A 27,578-nucleotide genomic window follows, 5' to 3' on the forward strand; every position below is an offset into this window, starting at 1 on the left:
CAGCACGTGCACACCTGGTGGGGAGTCGCCGGTAGGGATTGCTGGTTCTAGAGTGCTCCGGAAGCCGAAGATACTTGAAGTAGCAGGAGGAGGAATACCGGGGAAATGACTGCACTTTAGGGGGTCCCGGCCACTCCTCTCTGAGCGCCCGGTTCCCGCCTCGCCTCGCTTCACCCCTAGCCACCCCACCCCAGCCGCGCGGCCGGACCTTGCCCGGGCCTCCCGATCCCGGAGCTCCAATCCCAGCCCGACCCGCTCGGCCCGCCCCTTCCCCCGGCCCGGGAGCTCGGTGGAGAAGGAAGGCACCGCGGGATTGACCGACGCACGGACATCGGGCGCTCGATGGCGGCGCCGTCCGGCGAGCCCTGCGCTGGCCTGGGGGTGAGTGCCCACCCTTGTCCTTACTGTCTTATGGTCGCAGATACCTCGGGGCTGCTGTCCCGGGGAAAGATTCCCTCGCCCCACAACGTCCTGGCCTCCAAACTGCAGAGGCTAGCCCTACAGCCCAGCACCCAAAGAGGGCTTGAGCCCTGAATCGCGTGAAGACAGTGAAACCCCACAAGACTTTCTGGACGCCCTGCCTCTCCGGCCGCCCCTTCCAACCCGGCTGCCAGGGAATGGGGTCCTTGGGTGAGCCAGAGCAGAGCAGATCAAGAGCCATCAGCTGAGGTTAATAGAGGACTCACTCCGTGCCTGGCCTCCTGCTGTGTGCTTTGTTGCTCCTAACCTCTTTAATCAAACCGTTGGAGGTGGAACCTGTTATTCCCCTTATGCACAGAAAGGTTGACTTGAGACCGCTGGAGAATGGGGGTGGGTGGGAGTGAGGGGAGGGTAGCTCAGTGGGGGAGAGAGCAGAAATGACCCCATCCTATAAAATTTGCTCAGCTCTAAGGGCGCACGGGGGGTGGGGGGACGGGGGCTGAGGTCAAAATTACAGACCAGGACACCTGTGCACTGACTCCTCTCCTGCCCAGAGCAGTCTCGGGCTGAGACAGCGTGGCCACATCCAGTGTGTGTGTAGGCCTGAACCAGGCAGGTCCTCTCCTCTTGGGGCCTCAGCTTACTGGGCTGGGAAATGGGGAAGTAGGACCTACACCTCCAGCGTTGCTACGTAGATAAAGTGACTCTCTGCACCAAGCACTAACTATGGAGCCCAAGCCTGGTGGACTCCAGGGCCCAGTTCCCCAGGTTCAAGTCCCAGCCCTGCCACGTCCCAGCTTACTCCCCTCCACCAAGTGGCTATACCTCTGGAGCTGCACTTTCTCATCTTTCTGATCAGTAAGACAAGTGCATACAGCTGGCAGGATCATGAGAGGGCGAGGCAAGGGAGAAGTCTCCGGCGTTCCTGAGTACCGTGCGTTCCTTGTGGACCGGAGTAGTCCCCGGTCTTCTAGGCTGGAACCATCCTAAGAGTCTTTCTACTATTCCCCCAGGTCTGGAACCAGTCGGAGCCCCAGCCTGTGGCCTCCCACCTCCTAAGCCTGTGCTTCCTGAGGACAGCAGGGGCATGGGGGCCCCCCATGTACCTGTGGGTCCTCGGCCCCATCCACCTCTTCTACCTCCACCACCATGACAGGGGCTACCTCCGGATGTCCCGGCTGTTCAAAACCAAAATGGTAACCATTGGGGAGCTGCTGGGAGCCTGGGGACCACACAGGGATGGGGTGGGTAAAGGTGGGAGGGACAGTTTGGAACCTGGCAGAGAGCCCAGAGTAGATGCACCTTCCGCCAAGAAGAGCGCCTGTTCGACAGATCAGTGCTAGCCAGGCAGCAGACGTGAATTGGATGGGACAAGGTTGCTACACAGTCTTGGACACTTAGCACCACCACGTCAGACAGTTCAACATGTGTGCACACAAAGTGATTGCCAAGCCACACTAGGATGAACTTTTTTTTTTTAAATTACTGTTATTTATTTTATTTGAAAGAGTTGTGAGAGAGAGACCTTCATGCACTGATTCACTCCCCAGATGATTGCAATGGCCAGAGCTGGGCCTGTCTGAAGCTGAGAGCCAGGAATTTCTCTTCCAGATCTCCTTGTGGGTACAGGGACCCAAGGACTTGAGCCATCCTCCACTACTTTCCCAGGTCATTTTCAGGGACCTGGTTGGGAAGTGGAGCAGCCAGGACTCGACCTGGTGTCCCTATGAGATGCTGGTGCTGCAGGATGAAGATTATTCCACTATACTACCCCTGTGCAGGTGTGGGTCCATAAGATAAAATTTTTTTAGCATTTGAACAGCTAGAAACTTGTTTTGACTTTTTTTTTCATTTTTTATTGTATTTTTGACAATCTTTACATAGTTAATTGGGGTAAATAGGTTCAAGGGCTACAGGAAAGTGGGCAAGACTATTATTTCCATATTGTTTCCTTCATGTATCTGAGGTAAAGGGGAATATTGAGGGAGAAACCCCCAGTCTCCCACCCACCCCAGGTCCCGGATGTGGGGCATGCTCTGAGGGTCTTGCTCAAGTGGTTTTGATAGTTCAGCAGTTATGAATTGCTGCCAGTCTCGCCACTCCAAGCACAATGAGGTCGTTGAAGAATCCACTGATTGACATAGTCCATTAGAGCCTCTGCCCAGTTTTTCACTGCTAACATATGGCTGAGGTGGTTGATTGACTTGTTCTGCCCTCTGTGTTTTGACTTTTCTGAACTGGCCGTGCTATCAGCACACTTTAAAAAGCTATGATGTGTTTACTGGAGTGTCTGAAACACTGGCTTTCCAGGCGTGAGTCTCCCTATGCATCGGCCCCCGCTCACTGTCCCTCTGTGCTCCAGACTCCTGCCAGAATGCTCTTTCTCTGAGTCCATCCCTGCCCACTGCACTCTGTTCTATTTGGCTCTCATTCCTGCCCCACCCCAACCCCCCAGAGGGAGAGCCAAGAATACCAGAGAATTCCAAGAGGTCATGGGGGAAGGTGGAGTGAAAAGGTAAAAGTTTATTTGCTGAAAACCCACATCGAGAGCCATGCATAGTTTTTCCGTCATATGCGTGTTCCAGTTCTTTTGAGACACTTGGTATATCTGAGGCCCTGCAGGCCACACAAGCTCCCCTCTGCTGTAGAATGGATGTGAGTTTGTGGAAACTTTAAGAGGCAGGGCCTAGAGCAAATAGGTCATTGGGATGTGTCCTTTCAAAATAACTTTGTTTTTAAAGATTGATCTATTTTTATTGGAAAGGCAGATTATATTTACAGAGAGAAGGAGAGACAGAAAGATCTTCCACCTGCTGATTCATTCACAATGGCCAGAACTGAGCTGATACAAAGCCAGAAGACTTTTCCAGGTCTCCCTTGTGGGTGCAGGGTCCCATGGCTGTGTGCCATCCTTGACTGCTTTCCCAGGCCATAACCAGGGAACTGCATGGGCTCACGGTATGGGAAGTGGAGTAGCCAGGTCACGAATCAGTGACTATGTGGTGCTTGCATGCTAAGGCTTAGCCATTGAGCTATCGTGCTGGGCTTAAAGTAGCTTATTTTTAAGGTAGCGCTCTTGTGCCAGAATTGTTTAGGAAGAATGAGCCGGAGTCCTGAGTCTGCCTCCCTCTTTCCCCCCCTCCTTCCCCAGGTGTCTCTCCCTACTGCTCACAACCACTGGGATCCCATATGGGTGCTGATTCATGTCCCAGTTACTCCGTTTCCCATCCAGCTCCCTGACTGTGTCCTGGGAAAGCAGTAGAGGGTAGCCCAAAACCTTGGGACCCTGCACCCACGTGGGAGACCCGGAAGAGGCTCCTGGCTTCTGGCTTTTGATCAGCTCAGCACTGGCCGTTGCAGCCACTTGGGGGCATGAATTAGCAGATGAAGATTTTCCTGTCTCTCTTCCTTGCTGTAAATCTGCCTTTCCAATATCAAAAAATAGAATCCATCTTAAAAAAAAATTTGAAGATAGTGTCACTTTTTCACCTGAAGAATAAATTCATTTCGTGCTATCTCTCCCCGTCTGAAGTCATCTCACCCCCTGTGGTCTCAGAACACCTGCATTTTGGAGAACATGGGATTGGCTCAAGTCCTTGTGTGTTATGTGACAGTGACGGGACTGCTCCCAAGTGCCCTGCATGTGTCCCATGAGCTGGCACGTGGATGACCTGTGGCATTGATTCATGACAGGACCTGGGGAGGATGTTCACACTGCACGCGCTGTTGCTTACCAGTTTGCCGCCAACTTACTTGTCACCCAACCTCACCTAAGCCTGTGTCCCCAGGTGCTCGGCTTCACCCTCATGGTCCTGTACACCTTCACTGTGGCAGTCGCTCTTTGGAAAATCCAGCATGGGATGCCTGAGGCCCCGGAATCGCTCATGCACCCAACGGTGTGGCTCACCACCATGGTAATGACTGCCCCCTTCCCCGGTTGTGTAATACTCCACACCCACCCCCTGCTCCCTCACAGCTGTCTGGGTTCTGGCTGGCTCCTGGGTACCGCTCTTACTTCCTCTTCCATCCCCAGCCCCATCTAAGCGGCCTGTCTGGACTTCTCTTGTTTAGAGTTTTGCTGTGTTCCTGATTCACGCCGAGAGAAGGAAGGGCATGCAGGTGTCTGGGGTGCTGGCTGGGTACTGGCTGCTCTGTGTCCTCCTGCCGGCTGTCAGCACTGCCCAGCAGGCCTCTGGAGGGGTGAGTAGGGAGGGGCCTGGGCTCCCTGGAAAAACTGACCTGGCAGTTTCAATCCTTGGATCTTATCCTTCCTCCCTGGCTTTGCACATGGGACTTAATGCGTGTACAGTGATGCCCACAGCAGACCCTTCAATTCCAGAGATACACACGCACACTGGCTCATCCACAGCTGCTCGTGTCTCGTGCAGTTCTGATGGATGAGTACTTTCACATCACACATCCCATTTTCACACAGGAGGCACGCTTGGGTGCCTCTCCCAGGCACAGACAAGCACATGCATGCCACCAGGGCACAGACACACGTGTGCATGCCGAACATCCATTGGGCTCGTATCCCCTCATTCCCCCTCCCCTACCCTGTGCACCTGTACCTCAGCACGTCAGTCTTGAGTCTGGGGATGTGCTGGTTTATTTGCTCTGCAAACTAAAAGATTCCTTTCCTGCGGCTACGTTGACATTGTGGCTGGTTAATTCTCTTTTGGGGGTGGGGTGTGGAAGCTGCCCTTACTGTATCCTTGGCCTCCACTCACCCAATGCCAGCAGGTCAGTGCCCCTGAACTACAAAATCCCAAGCCCCTGTGGGGTAAAATCACCCATGTATTGAGAGTAATTAACAAGATGGTCAGTCCAGGCTTTGGGAAGAGGAGACACATCCAGGCTGCAGGGCATTATCCTGTCCTTTCATTTTTTTTTTAAGATATATGTTATTTGAAAGGCAGAGCTGTATAGGGAGAGGGATCCACTGATTCTTTCCCCAAATAGCTGCAATGGGCAGGGATGGGCCAGGCCAAAGCTGGGTGCCAAGGACATCTTCTGGATTTCCCACATGGGGTGCAGGGTCCCAAGGCCCTGGGCCATCCTCTGCTGCTCTCCCTGTTGCATTAGCAAGGAGCTGGATGGGAAGTGGAGCAGCTGGCATGGTAAGCTAGTGGCTGAAGTCCTCTCCTTGCATGCACTGGGATCCCGTATGGATGCTGGTTCTAATCCCAGTGGCCCCACCTCCCATCCAGCTCCCTGCTTGTGGGCTGGGAAAGCAGTGGAGGACGGCCCAAAGCATTGGGACCCTGAATCCACAAGGGAGACCTGGAAGAAGCTCCTGGCTCCTAGCTTTGGATAGGCTCAACTCCAGCCATTGCGGCCACGTGGGGAGTGAACCAGAGGATGGAAGATCTTTCTGTATTTGCTTTTCTGTACATCTGCCTTTCCAGTAAAAATAAATCTTAAAAAAAAAAAGCAACCTTTGGGGCTAAGTATTGGCTTGATTGGCTAATCTGACAGCTGTGTGCTGCCAAGGGCAACACGCCATGCCAGCCCAAGACAGTTTTTCAGAGTGCAGGCACATCACAAATCGCCATGATCCTTGAAGCCAGGGCCTTTAGCATTGGGGCATGTTGGTCCTGCCCCCAGCCCTGGAAACTCCATGGGGCCTGAATGCTGTGTGTCCTCTGGCTGCGCTCACTGGCCTCGGGTGCTGATTGCTTGTGGACTGGTTCTTTCTCTCCCACAGGGCTTCCAGAAGGATCCCATCCGCCACCTGTCCACCTACCTGTGTTTATCTCTGGTTGTGGCACAGTTGGTGTTGTCCTGCCTGGCGGATCAGCCTCCTCTCTTCCCCAAAGAGCCCCAGCAGCCTGTGAGTCCTGGGGTCCTTGCCGCAGCACCTTCTCACTTCCGGACACTGCACCGCGCCAGTGGTCTGTGCCTTCCTATGTAGCCAGAGGGCGTCGGGCTAGAGCATAAGTCTGCAGTTTTTGTTGTTTTCTTTTTAAGATTTATCTGTATGTATTTGAAAAAGGCAGGATGATAAGGAGAGACAGAGATTTCTACCTTCTTGTTTTTTGTTTTTTGTTTTTTTTTTCTCTGAAATAGTCCCATTGGCTGGGGTTCAGCCAGGAAATGTCAAGAATTCCACCTGGGTCTCCCATGCGGATACAGTGTCGCAAAGGCTTAAGGCATTCTCTTCTCCGCTGCTTTCTCGGGTGCATTGGCAGGGAGCTGAGTCAGAGGTGGAGCAGCCAGGACTCCAAGCAGCACTCTGATATAACCTGTTGGCATCTCAAGCGGTGGCTTAGCTTACTGTACCACAACACAGGCCCCAAGACTTTGTATCCAGTTAGCTGGGGGTGTGTTATATTGTCCCGTAGTTGACCCATCCTTTTCTGTACAGAAAACTTTTTAAAATTTGTATTTATTTGGAGAGCAGAGAGAGAGAAAGACACAGAGACATACCTTCTATCTAAATGCCCTCAATATCCAGGACTGGACGAGGCTAAAGCCAGAGGCCAGAAGCTCAGTCTGGATCTTCCTCATGGGCAGCAGGGACCCAAGTACTTGGGCCATCACTGGCTGCACTCCCCAGCATGCATCAGCCGGAGCTGGAATCGCAAGGAGGGTTAGGACGTGACCTCAGGCACTCTGATACGAGGTGTGGTCATCACATTTGGCATCTTAACAACCACACCAGATTTCTTTGAGCTCTCCCTCTTGTCACCCCAACTCCCCAGAAAAGAGCCAGGGCACTGGGCACTGAGCTCATTTTGGGGTATCCCATCCCCACCCTTGGCATCCCTCTGGCATGTGCTTGTCACAAGTGTGAGACTGAAGCTCCCCTCTCCCACCTTTTGCAGAATTCATGTCCAGAGGCTGGGGCCTCCTTCCCCTCCAAGGTCACATTCTGGTGGGTTTCTGGGTAAGTCAGGTGACAGGGCAGGGGCTGGGTTGTGCTGGTTGGGGAAGGGGTTACCACCACCGCTCTTCCTGGGGTGGGGTTCCTGCCTACCAGACGAGGACCCGTCCAGGTGGTCTCCGTCACAGCCACAGCACTGCCCTCTCTGTCCCCTGTGCCCATTGTCCACATCCCACCCCCAGTGACTTGCTGGAGTAAGGTTTGGATTTGGCCTCTTAGTAGCCAGGCCACAAACAGGGACAGTCTACCTTCATTCAGTGGAAGATGTCTGATGCGTGGACACAGCAGGTGCTCAGTAACAGTGTCTCTTGTTCAAGCTTTGATCCACCAACACTTAGTAAGCACCTATAGCGTACCTTGTGCCAGGGATGTGAGAGTAAAAGTACAAGCCCCTGCAGTCCCACTTGTTCAGTGCCTTCACTTGTGGGGGCCCTGCTGGCCCCCTGAGGTCTGACCTCGGGTATCTGGATCCTGGCTCCAAGGCTTCCTGGCCCTGTTATACCACAGATTGGTAGAAAAAGCATGGGATTGTCCACTTCAAAAAATTAAGATTTCTGAACTTATTTGAAAGGCAGAGTTAGAGAAGACACAGAGATCTTCCATCTGCTGGTTCACTCCCCACATGGCCGCAGTGGCCAGAGCCTGGGCCAAGTGAAAGCTAGGAGCCTAGAGTTGTATCCAGGTCTCCCACATGCATACCAGAACCCAACCACTTGGGCCATCTTCTGCTGCATTCCCTGGTGCAGGAGCTGGATAGGAAGGGGAGCAGCCAGGACTCGAACCCATGCTCATATGGGATGCCAGTGTTGCAGGTGGAGGTTTATGCTATGCCCCAGCCTGGGCTTTTCGAACAGCCCTCTAGTGGCAGCTTCCTGCTCCCCAAAGTCAGGCATTTATACGCCTCTCCTTTTGCTTATTGGGCTGTCACTTTATTTACTCAATATTTTTCTTTAAGTCAACTTAAAAAAGATTGTTTTCCTCATTTATTATTTTTTTTAAAGAAATCTTTCCATTGCTGCATTTGTTAGAAAATTTTATAGACTCACTCAGCACAGTACTCTTGGGGTAAACCAAGTCTGTTCATGGTTTCACTTCCTGTGAAGGTACCTAGGAAAGGAGCAAAAAATGAGCCATGTGCTTGGAACCCTGCACCCACGCGGGGGACCCTGAAGAGGCTCCTGGCTCCTGGCTTTGGATCGGCTCAACTCTAGCTGTTGCCGCCACTTGAGGAATAAGCCAGTGGATGGAAGATCTTTCTGTCTCTCCTTCTCTTTGTAAATCCACCTTTCCAATAAAAATAAATGACCCATTAAAAAATTTTTTTGAGAAAAGAGAAAATGAGGCAACTTACCGCTACAGAGTTCAGCATCCAATGGAAGAGAAAAGACGCTGGCTGCTTAGACAATGAGGCCCGGACAGCAAATAATTGTGATCATGATGAGCATTCCAGAAAAGAGACGGGGGAGATGGTGGCACTCAGAATGGAACCAGCTCGGGCCTGGGGAGGATGGTGTGTGCCACGTCCAAGCTCAGATGTGAGGGACAAGTGACAGGCAGCCAGAGGAGGGGTGTTGGGGACAGACTGTTCAGCCATGACTTTCATGTGCAAAGGTCCTGAGGCCGGCCGACTGGAGCAGTGAGTGAGCCGGAGTCTGAGGTCCCGTGGAACTGAGGAGCGTGCCCGAGTTTCTGCCGCAGTGGCTGCCAGTGAAAAGCCTACAGGGACACTGCGAATGATGTGTGTGGGGGAAAAGAGAAGTAAAGGATGCATGTATTTAGACACTCCTCCATGAACTTTGTGACGTCCATGCATATTTCTCCTGCCACTCTGTTCATTCCTTGGTTCAACTCTCCCCGAGCCTCTATTTTCCATCTGTAAAATGAGTCCATCATAACAGTGAATCAGATGAGATGATCTTTGTAAACAGGAGTGCCCCTCTCATGTCAGGTGAAGTGGTTTATTTTTTTTTACCCATGTAGGGGCCAGCAGAGGGACAGAGAGGTGAACTGGCTTCCCCAGAGTCACACAGCTACCAGGCAGTCCCCCAGCAGGACCAGGGGGCAGGAGGAGCTGGCCCTAGCATTTGTCTTTTGCAGGCTGGTCTGGAAGGGCTACAGGAAGCTGCTGGAACCCAAAGATCTGTGGTCACTCGGAAAAGAAAACTCTTCTGAAGAACTGGTGTCCCGGCTGGAGCAGGAATGGACGAGGAACCGCCGGGCGGCCCAGCGGTGAGTGCAGGGTGGGCGGGAGCTCGAGGCCACACCCATGCCATGGCCGGGGCCCTGTCCAGTCCCCTGCCCACCGCTGATACCACTAGGGAGGACTACTGGTCAGATCTGGGTCTGCCCTGGCTGCTTTGTTTACCCCAAAGGGAAACGGATGGAACGGGGCATGTTTCAGGTCCCCCGAAGGAAGCTGGGATGGATGGTGGGCTGGGTGGCAGTCTAGGGGTTCAAGACAGGGTGGGGAACTGGGGGTACCTGCAATCCCTGGCAGCTGCTGCCTCCAGGCGGTCCACAAGCACGGGTCTAAGAGGGGGGAGACAAATGAGCTGGGGGGATGGAGTAAATTCAGGAGTTCCAGAGGGGGACTTGGAAATCTCAGCAATTAGCTGTGTCTATCTGGGAGGCCCCATCCAAGACCCAACAGGGAAGGAAGAGCAGGGCAAGTCGCCTCAGGGCACCCCAGCAATCAGGATGCAAGCCAGGGAGTGCACACACTCCGAGGAGTGACAGCAGAGGAGAGGCCAGATTGCTGAGCAGGCCACAGACTTCATCCCGCACGGCTCCAGGAGGCTGGGCTGCTCTCCTGGCTGCCCCAGCAGGTCCTGAGATTACAGGTACCTGTCCTGGGGCGGGAAGGCAGGGCCACTTCCTCAGAACACTTTGCAATCCTGCTGTAGGCAAGGACGGAAGGAAAAGAGGAATGCGGGGTTCATCCCCACACCAATTTCTGAGTCACCTGGCTAAACACTCACAAACATAAACTTTGGTCTGAAATATTGTGCAACCCCTCAGCTGGGGGAGTGGGAAGGGCAGGTCATCCCTGGGGTCACACACCTACTGGCCAAAGGAGGGCTACAGAACAGGCCTGGCACCGTGCTATTTTCTGATTGGTTGGTTGGTTTAGTAAGTTGCCCATATCTGAAACTTTGGAGCTAACCAGAGAGAGAGAAAGAGAATATTCTTGGTGTTTCTCTTTATCTCAAGATTTGCTTATTTAACAAGCAGGGTGACAGAGGGAGGGAGACACACGGAGAGATTGTCCATCCGCTGATTCAGTCTCTGAATGCCAGCAACAGCCAGGGCTGAGCTAGACTCAAGCCAGGATTTGGGGACTCCATCTGGGTCTCCTGCGTGGGTGTAGAGGTTCAAGCTCTTGGGCTATCCCCCACTGCCTTCCCAGGAGCATTAACAGGGAGTTGAAAATGGAGCAGCTGGGACTCAAACTGGCATTCCATCTTGGGATTCTGGGACGGGAGATGGTGGCTTAGCCCGCTTACGCCACAACACTGGCTCTTCTGCTCTCTCCTAAAATGGCACCCTGCACTCCCCTGCGTGGCAGCAGGAGCTGGGCGCTGGGTGGAGGCCACACCACGGACAGGGCATGTGCTCCCGGGTGAGTCACAGCGCCCTCTGCAGATCACAGTGAGTCCTGCACTATGTGGGAGCAGGTGTCAACCTGGAGGTTGTTCCCTGACAGGAGGGGACACTTGCTGCAGAGGGAACATTTGCTAACATCGGCTCAGAGCTGGGGCAAGCCACGGAGGCCACACGAGCCCAGCATCCAGCAGGACAGAAGCCATCCCTGGCGTCTCTTCCATTGCCCTATCCCACAGATGAAATACTGAGGTCAGAAGGGAGAAGACAACCAACTTTAGAACCCCCATCTGCCGGCTCTAAGGCTTGATTCTGGCCGCCAACCCAGCTCCTCCCTTCCACAACTTTGTGTAATGTTATGTACCCAGTGCTCTTTTTTTTTTTTTAAAGATTTATTTATTTATTTATGGAAAATCAGATATACAGAGAGGAGGAAAGACAAAGAGAGGAAGATCTTCTATCTGCTGAGTCGCTCCTCAAGTGGCCGCAATGGCTGGAGTTGAACTGATCCAAAGCCAGGAGCCCGGACCCTCTTCCGGGTCTCCCATGCGGATGCAGGATCCCAAAGCTTTGGGCCATCCTTGATTGCTTTCCCAGGCCACAAGCAGGGAGCTGGATGGGACATGGAGCCGCTGGAATTAGAACTAGAGTCCGTATGGGATCCCGAGCGTGCAAGGAGAGGACTTTGGCCACTAGGCTACTGCACCGGGCCTGTGCCCAGCACTCTTTAAGATTTTGTTTGGGATAGTGACAGAGAGGCAAAGAGAGAAATCTTCCATCCACTGGCTTACTTCCCAAATGGCCACAGCAGCCGAGGCTGGAATAGGAGTTCCATCTGGGTCTCCCACATGGGTGACAGAGATGCAAGCGTTTGGGCCGTCTTCTGCTTTCACGGTTGCATTAACAGGGAGCTGGACCAAAGTGGGGTAGCCAGCACTCAAACTGGCACTTACATGGGATGCCGGTGTTGTAAGTGGCAGCCTAGCCCACTCTACCACAGCACAGCCTCAGTGAGCATTCCTGTCGGGCTCTGAGTGTCTCCCATTCATCCGATAGGTGTTCCTACTGTATTCAGGAGGCAGGCTATGCGCTAGGGAGGTCCTGGTGGGAAATACAGCTGGGGGCTCCACCCACCTGGAGTTCTAAACAGACAGGGGGTGTGGGGAGTGGTCATGGCTGGGAAGCTACAAGGCAGGATCCCCTGGGGACGGTGGCCAGGGATGGCCCTCTGCCTGGGGGTGACATGAGACCTAAAGCCCCCTGTTTTGTGAGTGGCGAGCCACCCCGGTGCAGTGACAGTCTGACAGCATTGCCCTGATGCTGAACCAGACAGCAAGGCCAGCCAGCCAGGGAGGAGGGACTGGGGTCTCGGCCTTGCCCACAGCTACCGTCTGCCTGAGCTCTCTGCAGCATCTGCATTTTTCCATCTTCCTTTCTGATGACAGGGTCCTTGAGGCACCAGAAGATACCCTGAAAACCATGAGTTCAGCGCTGGGCTCTGCTCTGCCCTTGCTGGGTGACCTCAGCAGTGGTCACCAAGAGTAACAGCTTGAGGGTCCTGTGGGCACCCACCTGGCCAGGAGGAGATGGAGGAGCAGGGGGCCAAGGTGACTGGCCCAGCTCACCCTGTCACATACACACCAACACCGTCCACCTGGGGCCACACAGCAACAGGGCTGTTGGCAGCCTCCTTTCCTGTCCTCCACCCTGTCCCAGGGCTCCTGAATACAGCCAAGACCCCGGGGGGTTAGCCTTGCAGCTGCCGGCGCAGCTACCTCTGGTTTCACCCAGAGCTGGAGTGCTGGGTGCAGGGCTAGCTGCAGGGAGGGAGGCAGAAAGGTGGACCTGAAAATACTGGAGGATAGAGGCAGGCACTTGGCTCAATGACCAAGACGCCATGTGGGGTGCCTCACATTCCCCGTGGGAGTTCTTGGGCTCGAGTCCCAGCTGTGCCCCGATCCTAGCCTCCTGCTAACACACACCCTGGGTGACAGTGGGTGATGAATAGTTGGGTCCCTGCCACCCACATGAGAAATTTGAATTCCAGGCTCCCAAGGTCAGCTCAGCCCCAACCCTGGCTATCGTGGACATCTAAGGAGTGAACACGTTGGTGGAGCTCTCCCTCCCTCCTGTGTGTGGGCTTTGAAGGCAGAGAGGGGAAAGCAAATCCCACTTGCACTTCTCAGCTCTGGGCCCTTGGGCGAGCTCACCCCTTCTGAGCCTCACTACGCGCACCTGTGAAGTGGGCAGAGGCATTCCCGGCCCATGGTCCCCCAGTGTGTGTCCCCTGCCTTCGTCCGTGCAGCCAGGAGATGCCCTCTTGCCTCCCCTTCCACCATTCTGGGCTCTCTGGTGGATAAGGAGCTGCAGGTGAGGGAGTCAGGCTAGACCCTCACCCAACCACGCCCCTCGTTGAAAACACACTCGCTAGTCCAATGCCTGGGCTTGTTGACGGCTGGAACATCAGGTGGGGCTCATAGCTCGTCTCTATCTGTTCCAAAAGGCCCACGGAAGCTCTCAGAGGGAAAGGGGCCAGCAGCGAGGAGGCCCCAGAGACCGAGGCCTTCCTACAGCAGACAGGGGTCCCACGGGGCCCGCTGCTCAGGGCCATGTGGCAGGTGTTCCGTTCCACCTTCCTTCTGGGCACCATCAGCCTCGTTGTCGGCGACATCTTCAGGTTTGCTGTCCCCAAGCTCCTCAGGTGAGTGTAGGCCTGGGGAGCCTGGGGTGGGGGCTTCAGCCTGTCCCACCTGCTGCTCAGGATGCTAGGGGTGGTCCAGGAGGACAAGGAGGAAGGGGACTGACCCCTGGCAGGGCAAGACAAGTCAGCTGTCATCTTAACTGTTCATTCGCTTTTGCTGGGCTGCACAAAATCCCCAAAGCGAGCCGGTTAAAGCTGCAGGTGTTGTCTATTTCGCTCATCCGTTGAGACTGGGCTCAGCTGGGCGACTCTCCTGTCTCCTGGCTGGGGTTGCTGATGGGTGTGGGGTCAGCTGCCGGTTCACCCAGGGTGGTCTGCACCAGGCCTGGGGTGGCTCAGCCCAGTGTGCCTCTCTCATTGAACTGCCTGGCCAGACCAGGCCGTGCACCTGCAAAGCTAAGGTGGCTCCTTGCACTGGCTCTGTCTCTCTCTCTCTCTCCTGGCACAAGCCTGTTTCTGGAGTTTGTCAGTGACCCCCAGCTCCCGGCCTGGAGGGGTTACGTCCTCGCCGTGCTGATGTTCCTGGCCGCCTGCCTGCAGACAATGTTTGAACAGCAGTCCATGTTCCAGTTCAAGGTGCTACAGATGAGGCTGCGGACGGCTGTCACGGGCCTGGTGTACAGAAAGGTGAGGCCCCTCGCAGCACGGGTGGGGTGGGTGTAGGTCCAGGGAGCCCGCAGACACAGGCTAGAGGGTAACATCGCTGGGCTGGGAACACAGGCCGGCCTCACTTAGTCGGTCACACTGTAATCTCACCTCCTTGCTTGCTTCTGTAAGGCCTTGTGTGATCCGACCCCATTGCTCCCTGACCTCATCACCCACGTCCTCCTTGTCCCATGCTCCCTCTTCTCCCACCGTCGAGTCTCCTTTTGGTTCCTCAAGGTGCCCAGGGCTCTCGCACTGCCGTTTCTGCTGTCGGATGACCCCCAGCCTCTGTCTTACGCCGGCATCACCTTGCATTCCAATCCTGGCTCAAGCACCTCCAGGCCCTCAGACCCCCAACAAGTTGCTCCACTTCCCTGCACCTCACTTTCCTTACTGCTAGGTTTTTGGGTTTCCTTCTTTGTCGCCTTAACTCCTGCTGGCCCACAGGAGGACTGGCAGCCATCCACAGGCCAGAGCCACGCTACATGTGGGGGAAATGAGACTCCATTGTGCCTTGGTCAGTGGCACCTGGGCTGGGAATGCTCTGGTTGAACTTGGGACCACCTGGTAGGAGGCCAAAGCCTTAGCTCCTCTCCCTGCTGTGACCATGACCATGATGGTGATGCTGTGAGCCAAGCCCAGGAGACGGCAGCTGCAGAGCAGACGGGCTCCCACGGGGGTTGGAGCAGCTGAGCCTTGGCAGGTCCAGGGACAGGCCCGTGGGAGGCTCCCTCACTGTCACCCGGGGGTGGAAGGGAACAAGGAAGCAGTCCTGGGTAGCTGTGAGAGCGCTCAGGGTTCTGCCCTTCACTCAGCAGGAAGTAGCTTTGAGCAAGCTACGCTGTGCTGCAGGCCTAGGGCTCAGCATACTGTGCCCAACAGGAAGACCCCTGGGCACTGCGTTGGCCCACCTACAGCTAGCCTTTGATCTCCTGGCTGGGCTGCCCCTGGAGAAGGAATTAGGAAGTCTTGGTCGCCCACCTCCTCTGCCTTCACAGTGCACAGTGGGAGCTTTTTAAAGATGAGTGGAGTGGGGAATTTCTAACTCAGCTGTTTCCAACTCCTCCCCTCCCCAGCAGAAAGTAACTGCATTACAGCTTAACATTCAACACTGGAAGGGGGCCCACCGGGACCCCAGGGTGCAGGCCAACTCGAGGGTGTCAGGCATGTGAGATGTGCAGGGAGTGAGCCTGTGTAGCCTTAGCAGTCCAATTCTGATTCCGGCTAAGGCTCTGCCAGGACCTGGGATTTTGCATGAGCTGCTCAGTCAGTGTCCCTCCCTGTGACGTGGGGTTGAGATGTGTACATTGCTGGGGTGCCCCCTCCACTCGTTCCTTCCGTTCATCACTTCTGAAATTGCAGTGCGTCTCCCGCATCGGAGTTTAACTGGGAAAGGTGATCTTGTTGCACAGCATCCCACAGACTAGTTGGAGGTGTTTTGCTGCAGAACCCCCACCCAGGCCCATCCTGCGCCCCCATGTGCACACAGCAGAAGCAGGCATGTGTTGATTGCTCAGCACAGAGCAAAGAGCCGGGCAGCTCTGGCTTTGTCCCCAGGCGAAGAGGTGTGCCATGAGTCTGTGTCCGTGTTGCTGCTTGGTCTGTGGTGCCTGTGACCTTTCTTGGATGAGTTGGCAATGCTGTGCTCTGGGGGGAATTTTGACACTGGCCCAGTGGGCTCTGGATGGTCTGGGGTGGGGATTATGTTCTGCCTGGGTAATAGTGACCAGCAGGGTGGTGCCTGTTGGAGAGGTGATTCGAACCTGGCAGGGTGTCAGGTCCACACCCTTAACTCACCAAGTGCCTTCTGGGAAAGACCAGGCAGGGCCACAGGACCAAGGGGACGGATGTGGGGACACTGGGATTCGGCCTCGGTTTTCCTGGCAACTCCCAGAGGTTTTAGGCTAATGGGCACTCGTGGTACCTGAGTCATGGCTGTGGAAGCTGCCCCTGACCCTGCCAGCATGGGCCTGGAGCACAGGTGCACTCAATTGACACCTGCCCCCACGTTGTTGCCGTGGGTCACTGCCTGTTCCTGTTGTGGCGTGTCAGGACTTGGGAGTTCTTGGTCGTACCCCTAGATCCTCGTGACAGTCCGCAAGGAGGCTGGCCCAGGAAGTATCACTGGCCCATTGCGCCAAGGCTGAGGGCGAGTGCCCTTTCTCAGTCGTGCCCCTGCCACCTTCCCCCGCTTGCCCAGGTCCTGGTGCTGTCCAGCAGCTCCAGAAAAGCCAGTGCGGTGGGAGACGTGGTCAACCTGGTGTCCGTGGATGTGCAGCGGCTGACCGACAGCGTCCTCTACCTTAACGGGCTGTGGCTGCCCCTCATCTGGATTGTTATCTGCTTCGTCTACCTCTGGCAGGTGCGTGTGGTCCTGCCTGTCCAGGAGCTCAGTTCTTCCCTGCTTCCCACCTGCATGGTGGGGACATCGCAGGCAAGTCTTGGGCAAGGATCACCTTCTGGTGACCCTGCGCCATCCTAATGGCCCAGGCGTGTTGGGGTTTGACAGGAACTGATGTGGCCATTGGGGCCTTTCCCTGACCTGCTTGGCTCCTCGAGTGTTGGGAGGTTTTCTCCAGTATTTACATATCTGTAATGAACGATTTCGAGGGATGGAGTTTCAATGCAAAATTCATGCGTATTTCCATACACACCTGCTGTGTGTAGCCTGATGGTGGTGCTGAGCAAGGTTCTCACTGGGTCTGTGTGTCAGATTAAACTTCTGTCTGCAGGACCAACATCCCATATGGGTGCTGGTTCAAGTCCCGGTTGCTCCACTTCCCATCCAACTGCTTGCTAATATGCCTGGGAAAGCAGTAGGAGATGAGCCAAAACCTTGGGTCCCTGCCCCCACATGGGAGACCTGGAAGAAGCTCCTGGCTCCAGTCTGGCCCAGCTCTGGGTCATTGTGACCATTTAGGGAGTCAACCAATAACGAGATTTCTTTATTTTGAGAGCTAGAGTTCTCTTCCCTCCACTTGTTTCCTCCCCAGATGGCTGCTGTGGCCAGGCAGAGTCACGGTCTCTCCTGTGGATACACAGGCCCAAGGCACTTAGACCGTCCTCTGCTGCTTTCCCAGACCATCAGCAGGGAGCTGGATGGGAAGTGGAGCAGCTGGGACTCAAACCGGCAGCTGTATGGGTGGCAGCTTTAGTTGCAACCCCACAGTGTGGGCCTCTTGGTCAGCATCTGGCCATGACCTAGTCAGGTGTGGCTGAGCAAGTGCTGGAGTTTGGAGCATTCCGGATCAGAAATCTGCAGGACGGGGAGATAGCCTGTCCACGCAGAGTGCTTGGAGCATGTGCGGCACTCAGTGGTGCCCTGGGTTTTTGCTACAATTACTGCTCATTCTGTAGTGGATTGGCGGGGTGGGGTAAGCTCCAGGGCAGGCGGGTCCCTATGCTGACCTAGAAAGGGGCTGTGCCCCACCCTGGGGGCCGAGACATCTGCGGGAATCCCAGGTATGGATGCTGCATTTTGAACTTATTCCCAAGTCACAAAATCTCCTTGATTTTGCTTTTCCAACCCTTCCGAAAATATAGAAGCCATTAACACTTCTTGTGTAGCTGCGGCCTGCACAGAGCTGGCAGCGTCTTGTCCACTGGCTGTGGCCCTGATGCCCAGGCTTGTGGACAGGGGGTGGGCACTGGATCCTGCCTAATGCTTGTGATGGACTCTGTGGCACACACGGGCCTGGGACCTGTGTGACTCACCTTGGCTGCCAGCTTTGCCTGCAGTTGGTGCTCAGCATCCGAACAGTGCCCTGTGTGTCACACATAAACGCAGCTGCTGGGAAGGAGGACAAAACTCAAGTTTTGGTTGCTCCACTTCCCATCCACTTGAGCAGGTGGATTCACGGCCCAGGCTGGTAGAAAACCAAGATGCCTGCCAATAATTTACCTGTGGCTTTTCTGGCACACCCTTACCGCTTTGCAGACGAGGGTCCCTACTCCCTCCCCTTGGAGATCCTGCCTAGTGAAAGGGTTACCATTGGGCTGCAAGATTCTCTTTTTTTCACCTTGGAATGATTTGTGGTCTGTTTGCTTTCCAAGCACTTCTCCATTAAACCACCAGGTGGCGCCATTGCTACATAAATGAAACCATGGCTGGTCCAGTTCCCAAGATACGATTGTACTCCTGGGGGGCAGAGGGAAAAGTGAGGCCAGTTACTTACAATCCTTTGTCCCCCACAAGCTCCACATTTACCAGCAACGAGGGTACAGAAGGACCTGGCAGACTGTCCCAAGTCAGACCTAAGTGTATCCTTGACACTGCATGGGCTAAAAATAGATATTTCTGACCTGAAGGTGAGCCCCTTCCCCTCCCCAACCTAGAGGGTCCCCATGGTCAGGTGCAGGTGTCTACCGGGGGTCCTGGGCTCTGTGATCTGGTGGCCACCCTCTCACACTCCTTGGCACCTCCAGGTCTGTGGGGATCTGCAGCTGGACCCTGGTCAGCAGCGGGAGGGTCGGTCCTCGTGACATCCTGTATCCTCTGTCCCCAGTGGCGGGGGGTCGGTCCTCGTGACATCCTGTCCTCTGTCCCCAGCTCCTGGGACCCTCCGCCCTCACTGCCATTGCTGTCTTCCTGGGCCTCCTCCCTCTGAATTTCATCATCACCAAGAAGAGGAACTACCATCAGGTTTGGAGGTCCTAGGAGGAAGAGGTGCCCCAGGCAGGGAGTAGGTAGAACCCCAGGGGCCTGCCTCCCAGGATCTGCGCCCACAGGAAGTTGGAGGTGGCAGCTAGAGCTCCCAGACGCCCACCCCCTGCAGGGTGGTCCTTCCCACCAGCCTGGCACTGGGCAGGCAGTGGTGGTGGTGGTCTTGGGGTTTAGAGCTGGGGTGCCCGTGTGTGTGTGTGTGTGTGAACTGGGGCACAGGCATGTGAGAGGGAGGCTCCCATGGGCCAGCCTGCCATTTCTCCATCCTCCTCACTGCCCGCCCCCTGGAGTCTGCTCACAGCTGTCTGCCTTGGTGACAGAACTGGGGAGACCCCAAACCCTCACCTGGCCCTGAGTCCCTGTGATTGTCCACCACACAGATGCACACATGTGTACACAGCACACACATGAACACACATGTGATTTATACAATGTACACATATGCAACGCATGATACATATATACACACAAACATGCATGATATTTACACATACATGTACACCAATGAACATATGCACAGCACACACACTCTCTCTCTCCTTGGCTGTGCTGGTTTTCACGCTGTTCCCTGTATCCGGGTCTTTGCTACCCCATCCTTTTTCAGTTCCCCTCAGACCAACTTCTTCCCTGACACTAAGGATAAAGTCTAGGTGTTACCCTCACCTCCAGGAAGCCTTTCTGGTGGTGCTCCACCAAGGCTGGCTCAGGCCCCCTCAGCGCTGGCTCGGGCCCCTCCACGGCTGGCTCAGGCCCCCCAAGGCTGGCTCAGGGCCCCTCAGGGCTGGCTCAGGCCCCCCCCCAAGGCTGGCTCGGGCCCCCCAAGGCTGGCTCAGGCCCTGTCTGGGCATCTGTGTGCTTTGAGGGGGGGTCGTCCCATGTGATACGGACAGGTGCAGGGGTGAGGGGGAGGAGATGGACGAGGCTTGCTCAGGGCTGCAGGGCAGAGCTGAGGCGGGGTGGGGCAAAGCTTGCAGATCAGCCGAGGCAGGAGATGCTGGGGGAAGAGGTGTCCACCTGTCCACCCGCCCACACTCTCCCTTCTCCCTTCTTCCTCCCCAACCTGCTCTCCCTTCCCCACTTCCTTCTCCCTGTCTCTCCCTTCTCGCATGCCCCCCCCTCTTCCTTCCCCCTCTGCCCTCGCCCGCCCTCCCCTCTGCCCTGTGTGCAGGAGGAGCAGATGAGGCAGAAGGACACTCGGGCGCGGCTCACGAGCTCCGTGCTCAGGCACGTGAGGACCATCAAGTTCCACGGCTGGGAGGAGGCCTTCATGGAGCGGGTCCTGCACACCCGTGGCCTGGAGCTGGGCGCCCTCAGGACCTCCGGCCTCCTGTTCTCCGTGTCCCTAGTGTCCTTCCAAGTGTCCACATTTCTGGTGACGTCACTCTGCTGAGCAGGGGCTGGGGGAGGGAGTGACCGGTCCTACCACCTGTGCATGGACACACCCCGGGTCCCCAGTCCGCGGGGTCGCTGCCTGATAGGTCAGCTACTTCCCGTGAGTGAGGACACCGTGTGGCTTCTCTTCCCGTCCCCTCGTCCTCCAACTCGTCCCTCCATCTCGCGCCAGAGGAGCCTTGCTCGTGCCAGCTTTGGCACATGCTTCTGGAATGAACTCTGACCTCTTCCTCAAGGCTGCTGGCACGTGGCCCTTGAGTTTGGCCAAGTCTCTAGAATCACCAAACCCCCTGCTGACTCTCCTTATGTCCCCATGGGCCATTGCATAGAACCAGGAGGGTCTCCCTGCCCCGATAGGATCCTGGGGGTCACCTGGAGTGACATCTGCTGTCACCCAGCCTCGAGCCCACCCTCATGACACTGGGAACCCCTGCTCCATCCAGGTCGCCAGGGTGGACCTCAGGGCCATCTCCAATGCCCGACCCAAGCTGGCATCCTCAATGACACTGCCATGGGTGGTGAGCTGTGCTCCACTCAAACCTGGATGCCCAGGGTGCCAGGACGCCAGAGCCATGGGGCCATGCATGCGCCCACCCCAACCACAAACCCAGGGCAGGACGGCCTGCACCTGTGTCCATCCACATGGCCCCCTGAGAAATACCCCCAGGCAACGGGTCTGGCCTCACCATGGCCCCACCTGTCTCACCAGGTGGCCCTGGTCGTGTTTGCTGTCCATACCCTGGTGGCCAAAGACAGTGCCATGGATGCAGAAAAGGCCTTTGTGACCCTCACAGTTCTCAACATCCTGAACAAAGCCCAGGCCTTTCTGCCCTTCTCTGCCCACTCGGTGGTGCAGGTGAGATGACTGGGAGCAGTGGAGGTGGCGCCTGGGCTACAAGTCCAGCAACAGCAGAGTGGGTGGGGCTGGGAGGAGGTCCCTGGGGGCAGGGGAGGGGAGTGGCATTCCTGTCCCACTGAGTGGCCAGCGTGGGAGCCACCCACACACACTTACTTTAAAGGTTCTCCAGTTGCCCCTTGGGGAAGGGAGTGAGGAGGGCGCCCCCTGGTGGAGCAGGCTCCAGGGCGCCCAGTGGGTCCTGCTCTGTTTGATGGAGAGCCCAGAGCGGGCTGTCTCCGCCTCTCAGCCCACCAAGCTTCCTCCCGGCTTTGAAGGGGCTCTGGGTGTGGCAGACAGGAAGCTGAGGCTCTCGGTGGGGGGTGGGGGGCTTTGGTGTCCTTAGGCCCGCGTGTCCTTTGACCGCCTGGCTGCCTTCCTGAACCTGGAAGAAGTGGATCCTGGTGCTGTGGCCCTGAGCCCCTCTCGGAGCTGTGAGTGCTGCAGGAGACTGGAAGGGCCTGGGAGGAACTGGGCAGGGCAGGGCCACCCCTGGCCACCCCAGGCCACCCCTGGCCTGGCCTGGTGGAAACGCCCCCACCAGGTGGGCTGTGGAGTACCCAGCCCCGGGGGCATTGACTAAGCCAAGTGACCTCGGTGAGTTTGTGTCTCAGAGCCTCAGTGTTGCCCGCTGCAAAATGAGCACAGTGAGCCCACCCTGCCTGGGGCTGGGAAGCTCCTGTGAGCTCAGACAGCTGCTGCCCTTGGAGGAGGTGTCTGGCACAGTGGGTTCAGCTGCTGCTTGAGACGCCCATTTCCTGTATGGGAGAGCCTCGATCCAGATCCCAGCTCTGCTGTCCATTCTAGCTTCCTGTGTATGTGTACCCTGGGAGGCCACAGGGGATGGCTCAGGTGGTTGGTTGGGTGCCCCGCCTGCACCTGTTTCACGGCCACCCAGTCCCCGTTGCAAGCATGGCTGTGTGCCAGTAAGACTATAAAAGCAGGCAGCAGGTGCGGTTTGGCCTTGGCTATGGTTGCACACCTTTGAGTTAAATAGCCAGGGAGGACAGGGAGAGAATAGGGCCCCTACAGGATTCCCCCACCCAAAAGCCAGGGTGTTGGGTTCAGTGGGAGAAGTTTGGGAGCATCTGCGGGGGTCTCCTGGAACCGCCTCTTGTGTCCCCGCAGCTCCTGGGAAGGACTGCATCTCTGTTCGTGGTGGCACCTTCGCCTGGGCCCGGAAGGGGCCTCCCTGCCTGCACAGGTATGAACGATCCCCCCTTCACATTTACAGGGAGAAGTGGGGACCCCTACCACTTTCTGCCTAGGCAATCTGCCAGTCTCAACCCTAACCCTAACCCTAACCACAGGAGCCAGGGAGAGAGGGGATGCTGGCGAAAGATTCATGCCCCCATCAGCTGTGTGCCTACCTACAGGAGTGTATCTATGCGGTGCAGGTGTGGGCGTGATGTGCACCTGTGTGTGGGCGTGTATGCAGGAGCGTGCAAGCTCCTGTCTGCATTCATACATGTGGTATGCATGCACTGGTGTGAGAGTGCGTGTGTGCACACAGATGTGGCAGGATGGCATCCCGAGCTGTTACCCGAGGACTGGGCACTGCAAGAACTGGCATCTGTAGCCCTCAGCTGCCTTCTGCCCTCCAGGGTGACCCCTGGGGATGGCTGGTGTGCGTGGGGCTCATTGCACAGAAACAGGCTAGGCCCTGACCAGGACTCATGTCCCCTCTTGACCCACAGGGTGGACCTCACCGTGCCGCAGGGCTGTCTGCTAGCTGTTGTGGGTCCAGTTGGGGCAGGGAAGTCCTCCCTGCTGTCTGCCCTACTTGGGGAGCTGTGGAGGGTGGAGGGCTCCGTGAGTGTCAAGGTGAGCCCCCTACCCAGGAATACCCTCCTCTTCCCAGTCACTCCCTGGCTCCCACTGCACCCCCACCTTCCTGCCGGGATCGCCCTTGCCGCCGCCTCCACAGCATGCTGCGTTTCAGGGTTCTGTGGCATACGTGCCGCAGGAGGCCTGGGTCCAGAACGGCTCCGTGGTGGGGAACGTGTGCTTCCAGCGGGAGCTGGACCTGCCGTGGCTGGAGGAAGTCCTGGATGCCTGTGCACTGTGGCCAGATGTGAGCCGTTTCCCTGCGGGGATGCACAGCCCAGTCGGGGAGCAGGTGAGGGTCTCAGGGTACCCTGTGGGACGTGGGGCGGCACCTGTGCCATCTAGTCCCCTGACCAGTGGTGGGGGGCAGGTCATGGCAGATGGGAAGTGGGAAAGGCAGTAAAACTGAAACAAGGGTCCAGGTTGAACCCAAACAGGTAGTAAGTACTCAGCAAACAGTTGCAAGTGCTGAATGAGACCGGAGTGAAGGGTCGGGCAGAGTCACAGCGGCCAGGGGCTTCTGTGATAACTGGACAGAAGCAGTTCTGGGCTCCTGTCCAGCTTTGCTGGGCCACACTGGTCTGCTTGCTTCCCTTCTCTGGATCTTACCAAAGGGGCTGGGCAGAGGCGTCCAACAAACAGGATGTGAGTATCTGGAGTTTGGAATTGGGCAGGGATCTGCTAGTTTTGATCCATGGGCTTCATGCAGCCTACTGCTCATTTTTTATAAATAAAGTTTTATTGGGACTAAGCCCTGCCCACTGGCTGGGGCTGTCAGAGGAAGAGCTGAGCTGCTGTGCCCAAGATTGTGACCTGCAAAGCTTAAGGCACTTGGTATCTGGCTCTTGCTCACACTGGAGCTGGTTACTTGTCAGTGCGAGGTGGCGGTAGGATTAAGAGAATGGCGAAATTTCCCAGGGAGAAGGCTGGGCAGACCCAGGGGAGGGTCTGAAGGAGCCAGGAGGAGGAGGTGGAGGTGGTGACCAATGGTCTCAAGCAGGCAGAGGGCGCCTGGTCCCTCTACACCAGGGCTGCCCTGCCCGCTCCACCCTGACAGAGCCTCATGCCTGAGCCCTGGGTGTCCCCTTGGCCCCTCGCTTCCTCCCACCCCTGCGTCTCACCCTGCTGAGTCCCCACCCTCGGCTCTCCCTGTAGAGGCTTCCTGGCACTGCCTCGTTTCTGTCCTTCCCTGCCGTCCAGTCCCAGCGTGGCGGCTGGCGGGGCTTCTTCCAGTGTAGGTCGCCTCCTTTCTCTGCTCAGAAAGGGGTCTCCCCAAGCTCCTCAGTGTCCCATCTCTCCCATGTCCCCTGCCATTGGTCCCGCTGCCCCCTCTCCCATCGAATACCCCCTCTCCTGTTTCACAGTGGCTAGCTGGGTCCCCACAGTGTATCCCCAGGCACACAGAGCAGGCTCCTGCCTTAGGGCCACTGCACCTGCTATCTCTTCCCCAGGAGGCCCTCGCTGGCTGCCTTGCCCGGTTCTGCCTGCTTCGTTTTTCTTTACAGAACGCTATCTGCTTTGCTGCCCATCTTGCTTGCTTGTGGATCACCTGCCTCCTACCCACCCTCATTAGAATGAAAGAGCCAGGTGTGGCTTGCTGTTGTAGATTCAGAGCCTGGACCACTGCTGGGCATGAGGGAGCCACACGGTAAAAGGTAGTTAATGAAAAACCAAGGACATGACTGGTATTCCCGATGGGAAACTGGACCTAGACTGACATGGATGGAAAGTGGGCAGGAAGGGAAAGTAGAGAGACTCCAGCCATCTCCTCCATGAAGCCCACCTGGAAAGGGGAGACGCAAAGGCTGGCTAGGAAGCAACTCCTGGGAGGTGAGCGTGGCCCTGGGGACAGGCACCATGAGCCTCACAGCGCCTCACGTGCTTGGTGGCAGACACCAACCCCGGTCCCCGCCCCCGTCTTTACCCTTCTGTGTGGCCGGCCACAGGGCATGCACCTCTCCGGGGGCCAGAAGCAGCGGCTGAGCCTGGCACGGGCTGTGTACAGAAGGGCCACTGTGTACCTGCTGGATGACCCGCTGGCGGCGCTGGACCCGCATGTGGCCCAGCACGTCTTCGACCGGGTCATCGGGCCCGCTGGGCTGCTGCGGGGGACGGTGAGTTGGAAGCACCAGGATCCTTCAGAGAGAGCCTGTGGAGTCCTGACCTACCCTGTGTTCCTCCCCATCCCCTTGTTGAGTCCCACTTCCTGGCAGTCAGCTCCGACTATGCCACCACCGCGGGACAAGCAGCCCCCAGCTGCCACGGCTTGCATACTTACATTGTCACAGGTGCTCACGTAACCGTGTTTCAACTCTGTGAGAGCAACACACATTCAGCAGAAGCTGTACTTCTCAAGATTTATTTATTTGAAAGAGAGAGAGAAAGCTTTTATCTGTGGTTTACTCCCCCAAATGGCTGCAGTGGCTAGGTTTGGTCCAGGTTGGAGCCAGGAGCTTCTTCTGGGACTCCTACATGGATATAGTGGGTCCAAGGAGTTGGGCTAGCCTCTGCTTCTTTCCCAGGCCATTAGCAGGGAGCTGGATTGGAAGTGGAGCAGCCAGGACTTGAACTAGTGCTCATAAGGGATGCTAGCATTGCACACAGTGGTTTTATACACTATGCCACGGTGCTGGTCCCAGTTAAAAGCATCTGAATTTGCCTTCATGTGAATATACCATGGGCTTAGCTGGGCAATCCTGTCTGAGGTCGAGGGGCATCTGGACAGCTTCAGTTCAAGGCCCTGGCTGCCCTGGCTGCGCTGACTCGATGTTGCCCTGTTTCCAGGTTGAAGGCATCCCCTCTGCTTTCAGCAAAAAGAACAGGAATACCACAAGGAGGGGGGTCCTCCCTGGCCAGGGCATCACCCTCCCGCCCCTGGTGCCACCCCTGTCCCCCAGCTCAGGAAGACCGGCCAAGCATGCGGTGTAACTGCCACCCCTCCCCTGTCCAGACACGGATCCTCGTGACCCATGCGCTGCACATGCTGCCCCAGGCTGACTGCATCGTGGTCTTAGAAGATGGAGCCATCACAGAGATGGGTTCCTACCAGGAGCTTCTGCGCAAGAACGGGGTGCTGGTGGGCCTCCTGGAGGGAGCCAGACGGCAGGCGGAGAGGGGAGGAGGAGGAGGTACTGGCTGTGGGGGTGGGGGTAGATCTGTGCCTGGCTCTGGCCGACCCTGGGGAGTGGACTCTGAGAGTCCCATTGATCACGAGGGACCCCCTCCACCACCATCACCGAGGACCCAGATCCAGGCAGGTGGCTGTTCCAGCAAGCCACCTCTGCTCTCTCTAAGAGCCAGTGACACCTCATCGGAGCCAGGGCCTGTGTGTGCTATATAATATTTTTTTAAAAAGTGCTTGTTTGAAAGGCAGAATTACATAGAGAGACGGAGACAGATCTTCCATCAGCTGGTTCACTCCCCAGATGGACACAATATCTGGAGCTGGGCCAGTCTGAAGCCAGGAGCCAGGAGCTTCTTTGAGGTCCCAAGCACTTGAACCATGCTCTGCTGCTTTCCCAAGCCATAAGCAGGGAGCTGGATGGGAAGTGGAGAAGCCGGGACTCAAACCAGGGTCCATATGAAATGCTGGCACCAGAAGTAGAGACTTAAATTGCTGTACCACCATGTCAGCCCCCGTGTGCTGTTCTAATGATCCATTTGCCCTGCTTGTTAGCCCCATGGGGTGTGTGCAGCAGTTGCTGTAACTTTAGAAATCACCAAACCAAGACAGAGTTAAATAATTTAAAAAAAAATTTGTTTCCTTTTTGGAAGACTTATTTGAAAGGCAGAGTGACAGAGAAGGAGGGAGGGAGGGCAGTTTTCCACCTGCTGGTACACCTAACCAAATGTCTGAAAAAGCCAAGGCAAGTCCACGCCAAAGTGAGGTGCCTGGAGCTTCATCTGCGTCTTACCCGTGGACAGCAGGGACCCACGCATCCCGTCACAAAGCTTAAAGGAGCTCGTGGAAGTGGAATTAGAAGTGTGCCTTGGGTGGTGGGGCTCCAAGCACAGGCCATCCCCTGCTGCCTTCTGAGGTGCCTTAGCAGGGAGCTGGACCGGAAGTGGAGCAGCTGATCCTCATGGCAGGGCTCCAGGGTGGGACTGTGGTGTTGCAGGTAGCAGCTTAGCTCACTGGCCCTGCACATTGATCTTGCACATTGATCTGTGAACTTTTTGAAAGTACCGTCATTTACTGAATGAATGAATGAATCATGTTTGCAGGAGAACCAGGGAGCGTTCAGAGACCCTGCTGGGGAAGGCAGTGGGAGTGAGCACAGGACACAGTGACCAGAGGATGAGGCTGTATAGCCTGTGGGGGTCAAAGCCAGCGCTGGACCCCGGGGTATGACCTTGCTGTGTGACAGGGGCCCTCTCCCTTCCCTTGGCATTGCAGAGATGGAATGTGTGACTGTTGCCAAGGATCCCGGGAACTCCCTTGTGAGCAGTGGGTCTGAGCCAAGCCCAGAAAGGTGAGTTCATAGGGGTGGGTGGGGGGCACAGGCCGCGTGACCTGCATTTCAGTGAGTGGGGGAGGGATGGGCACAGC

The 27,578-nt window shown here is 56.3% G+C and overlaps 1 protein-coding gene across 1 annotated transcript in view; it reads left to right on the forward strand.

Annotated features, from left to right (window-relative positions):
• The first annotated feature begins 268 nt into the window (after nucleotides 1-268).
• Nucleotides 269-27,578, forward strand: part of ABCC6 (ATP binding cassette subfamily C member 6) — a 38,183-nt gene continuing 10,873 nt past the window's right edge. The window contains exons 1-20 of the mRNA XM_058681088.1: nucleotides 269-381; nucleotides 1,434-1,616; nucleotides 4,209-4,334; nucleotides 4,492-4,620; nucleotides 6,128-6,253; nucleotides 7,248-7,309; nucleotides 9,404-9,535; nucleotides 13,428-13,607; nucleotides 14,057-14,234; nucleotides 16,453-16,614; nucleotides 18,802-18,894; nucleotides 20,084-20,287; nucleotides 21,017-21,163; nucleotides 21,549-21,636; nucleotides 22,331-22,406; nucleotides 22,900-23,026; nucleotides 23,145-23,321; nucleotides 24,976-25,143; nucleotides 25,980-26,157; nucleotides 27,426-27,501. Of these exons, the coding sequence (XP_058537071.1) occupies nucleotides 343-381; nucleotides 1,434-1,616; nucleotides 4,209-4,334; nucleotides 4,492-4,620; nucleotides 6,128-6,253; nucleotides 7,248-7,309; nucleotides 9,404-9,535; nucleotides 13,428-13,607; nucleotides 14,057-14,234; nucleotides 16,453-16,614; nucleotides 18,802-18,894; nucleotides 20,084-20,287; nucleotides 21,017-21,163; nucleotides 21,549-21,636; nucleotides 22,331-22,406; nucleotides 22,900-23,026; nucleotides 23,145-23,321; nucleotides 24,976-25,143; nucleotides 25,980-26,157; nucleotides 27,426-27,501 (2,651 nt within the window). The 5' untranslated portion in view covers nucleotides 269-342. The remainder of the gene's footprint in view (nucleotides 382-1,433; nucleotides 1,617-4,208; nucleotides 4,335-4,491; nucleotides 4,621-6,127; nucleotides 6,254-7,247; nucleotides 7,310-9,403; nucleotides 9,536-13,427; nucleotides 13,608-14,056; nucleotides 14,235-16,452; nucleotides 16,615-18,801; nucleotides 18,895-20,083; nucleotides 20,288-21,016; nucleotides 21,164-21,548; nucleotides 21,637-22,330; nucleotides 22,407-22,899; nucleotides 23,027-23,144; nucleotides 23,322-24,975; nucleotides 25,144-25,979; nucleotides 26,158-27,425; nucleotides 27,502-27,578) is intronic.

This window comes from Ochotona princeps, chromosome 24, assembly GCF_030435755.1.
Source record: "Ochotona princeps isolate mOchPri1 chromosome 24, mOchPri1.hap1, whole genome shotgun sequence".
Classification (NCBI taxonomy): Eukaryota; Metazoa; Chordata; class Mammalia; order Lagomorpha; family Ochotonidae; genus Ochotona; species Ochotona princeps.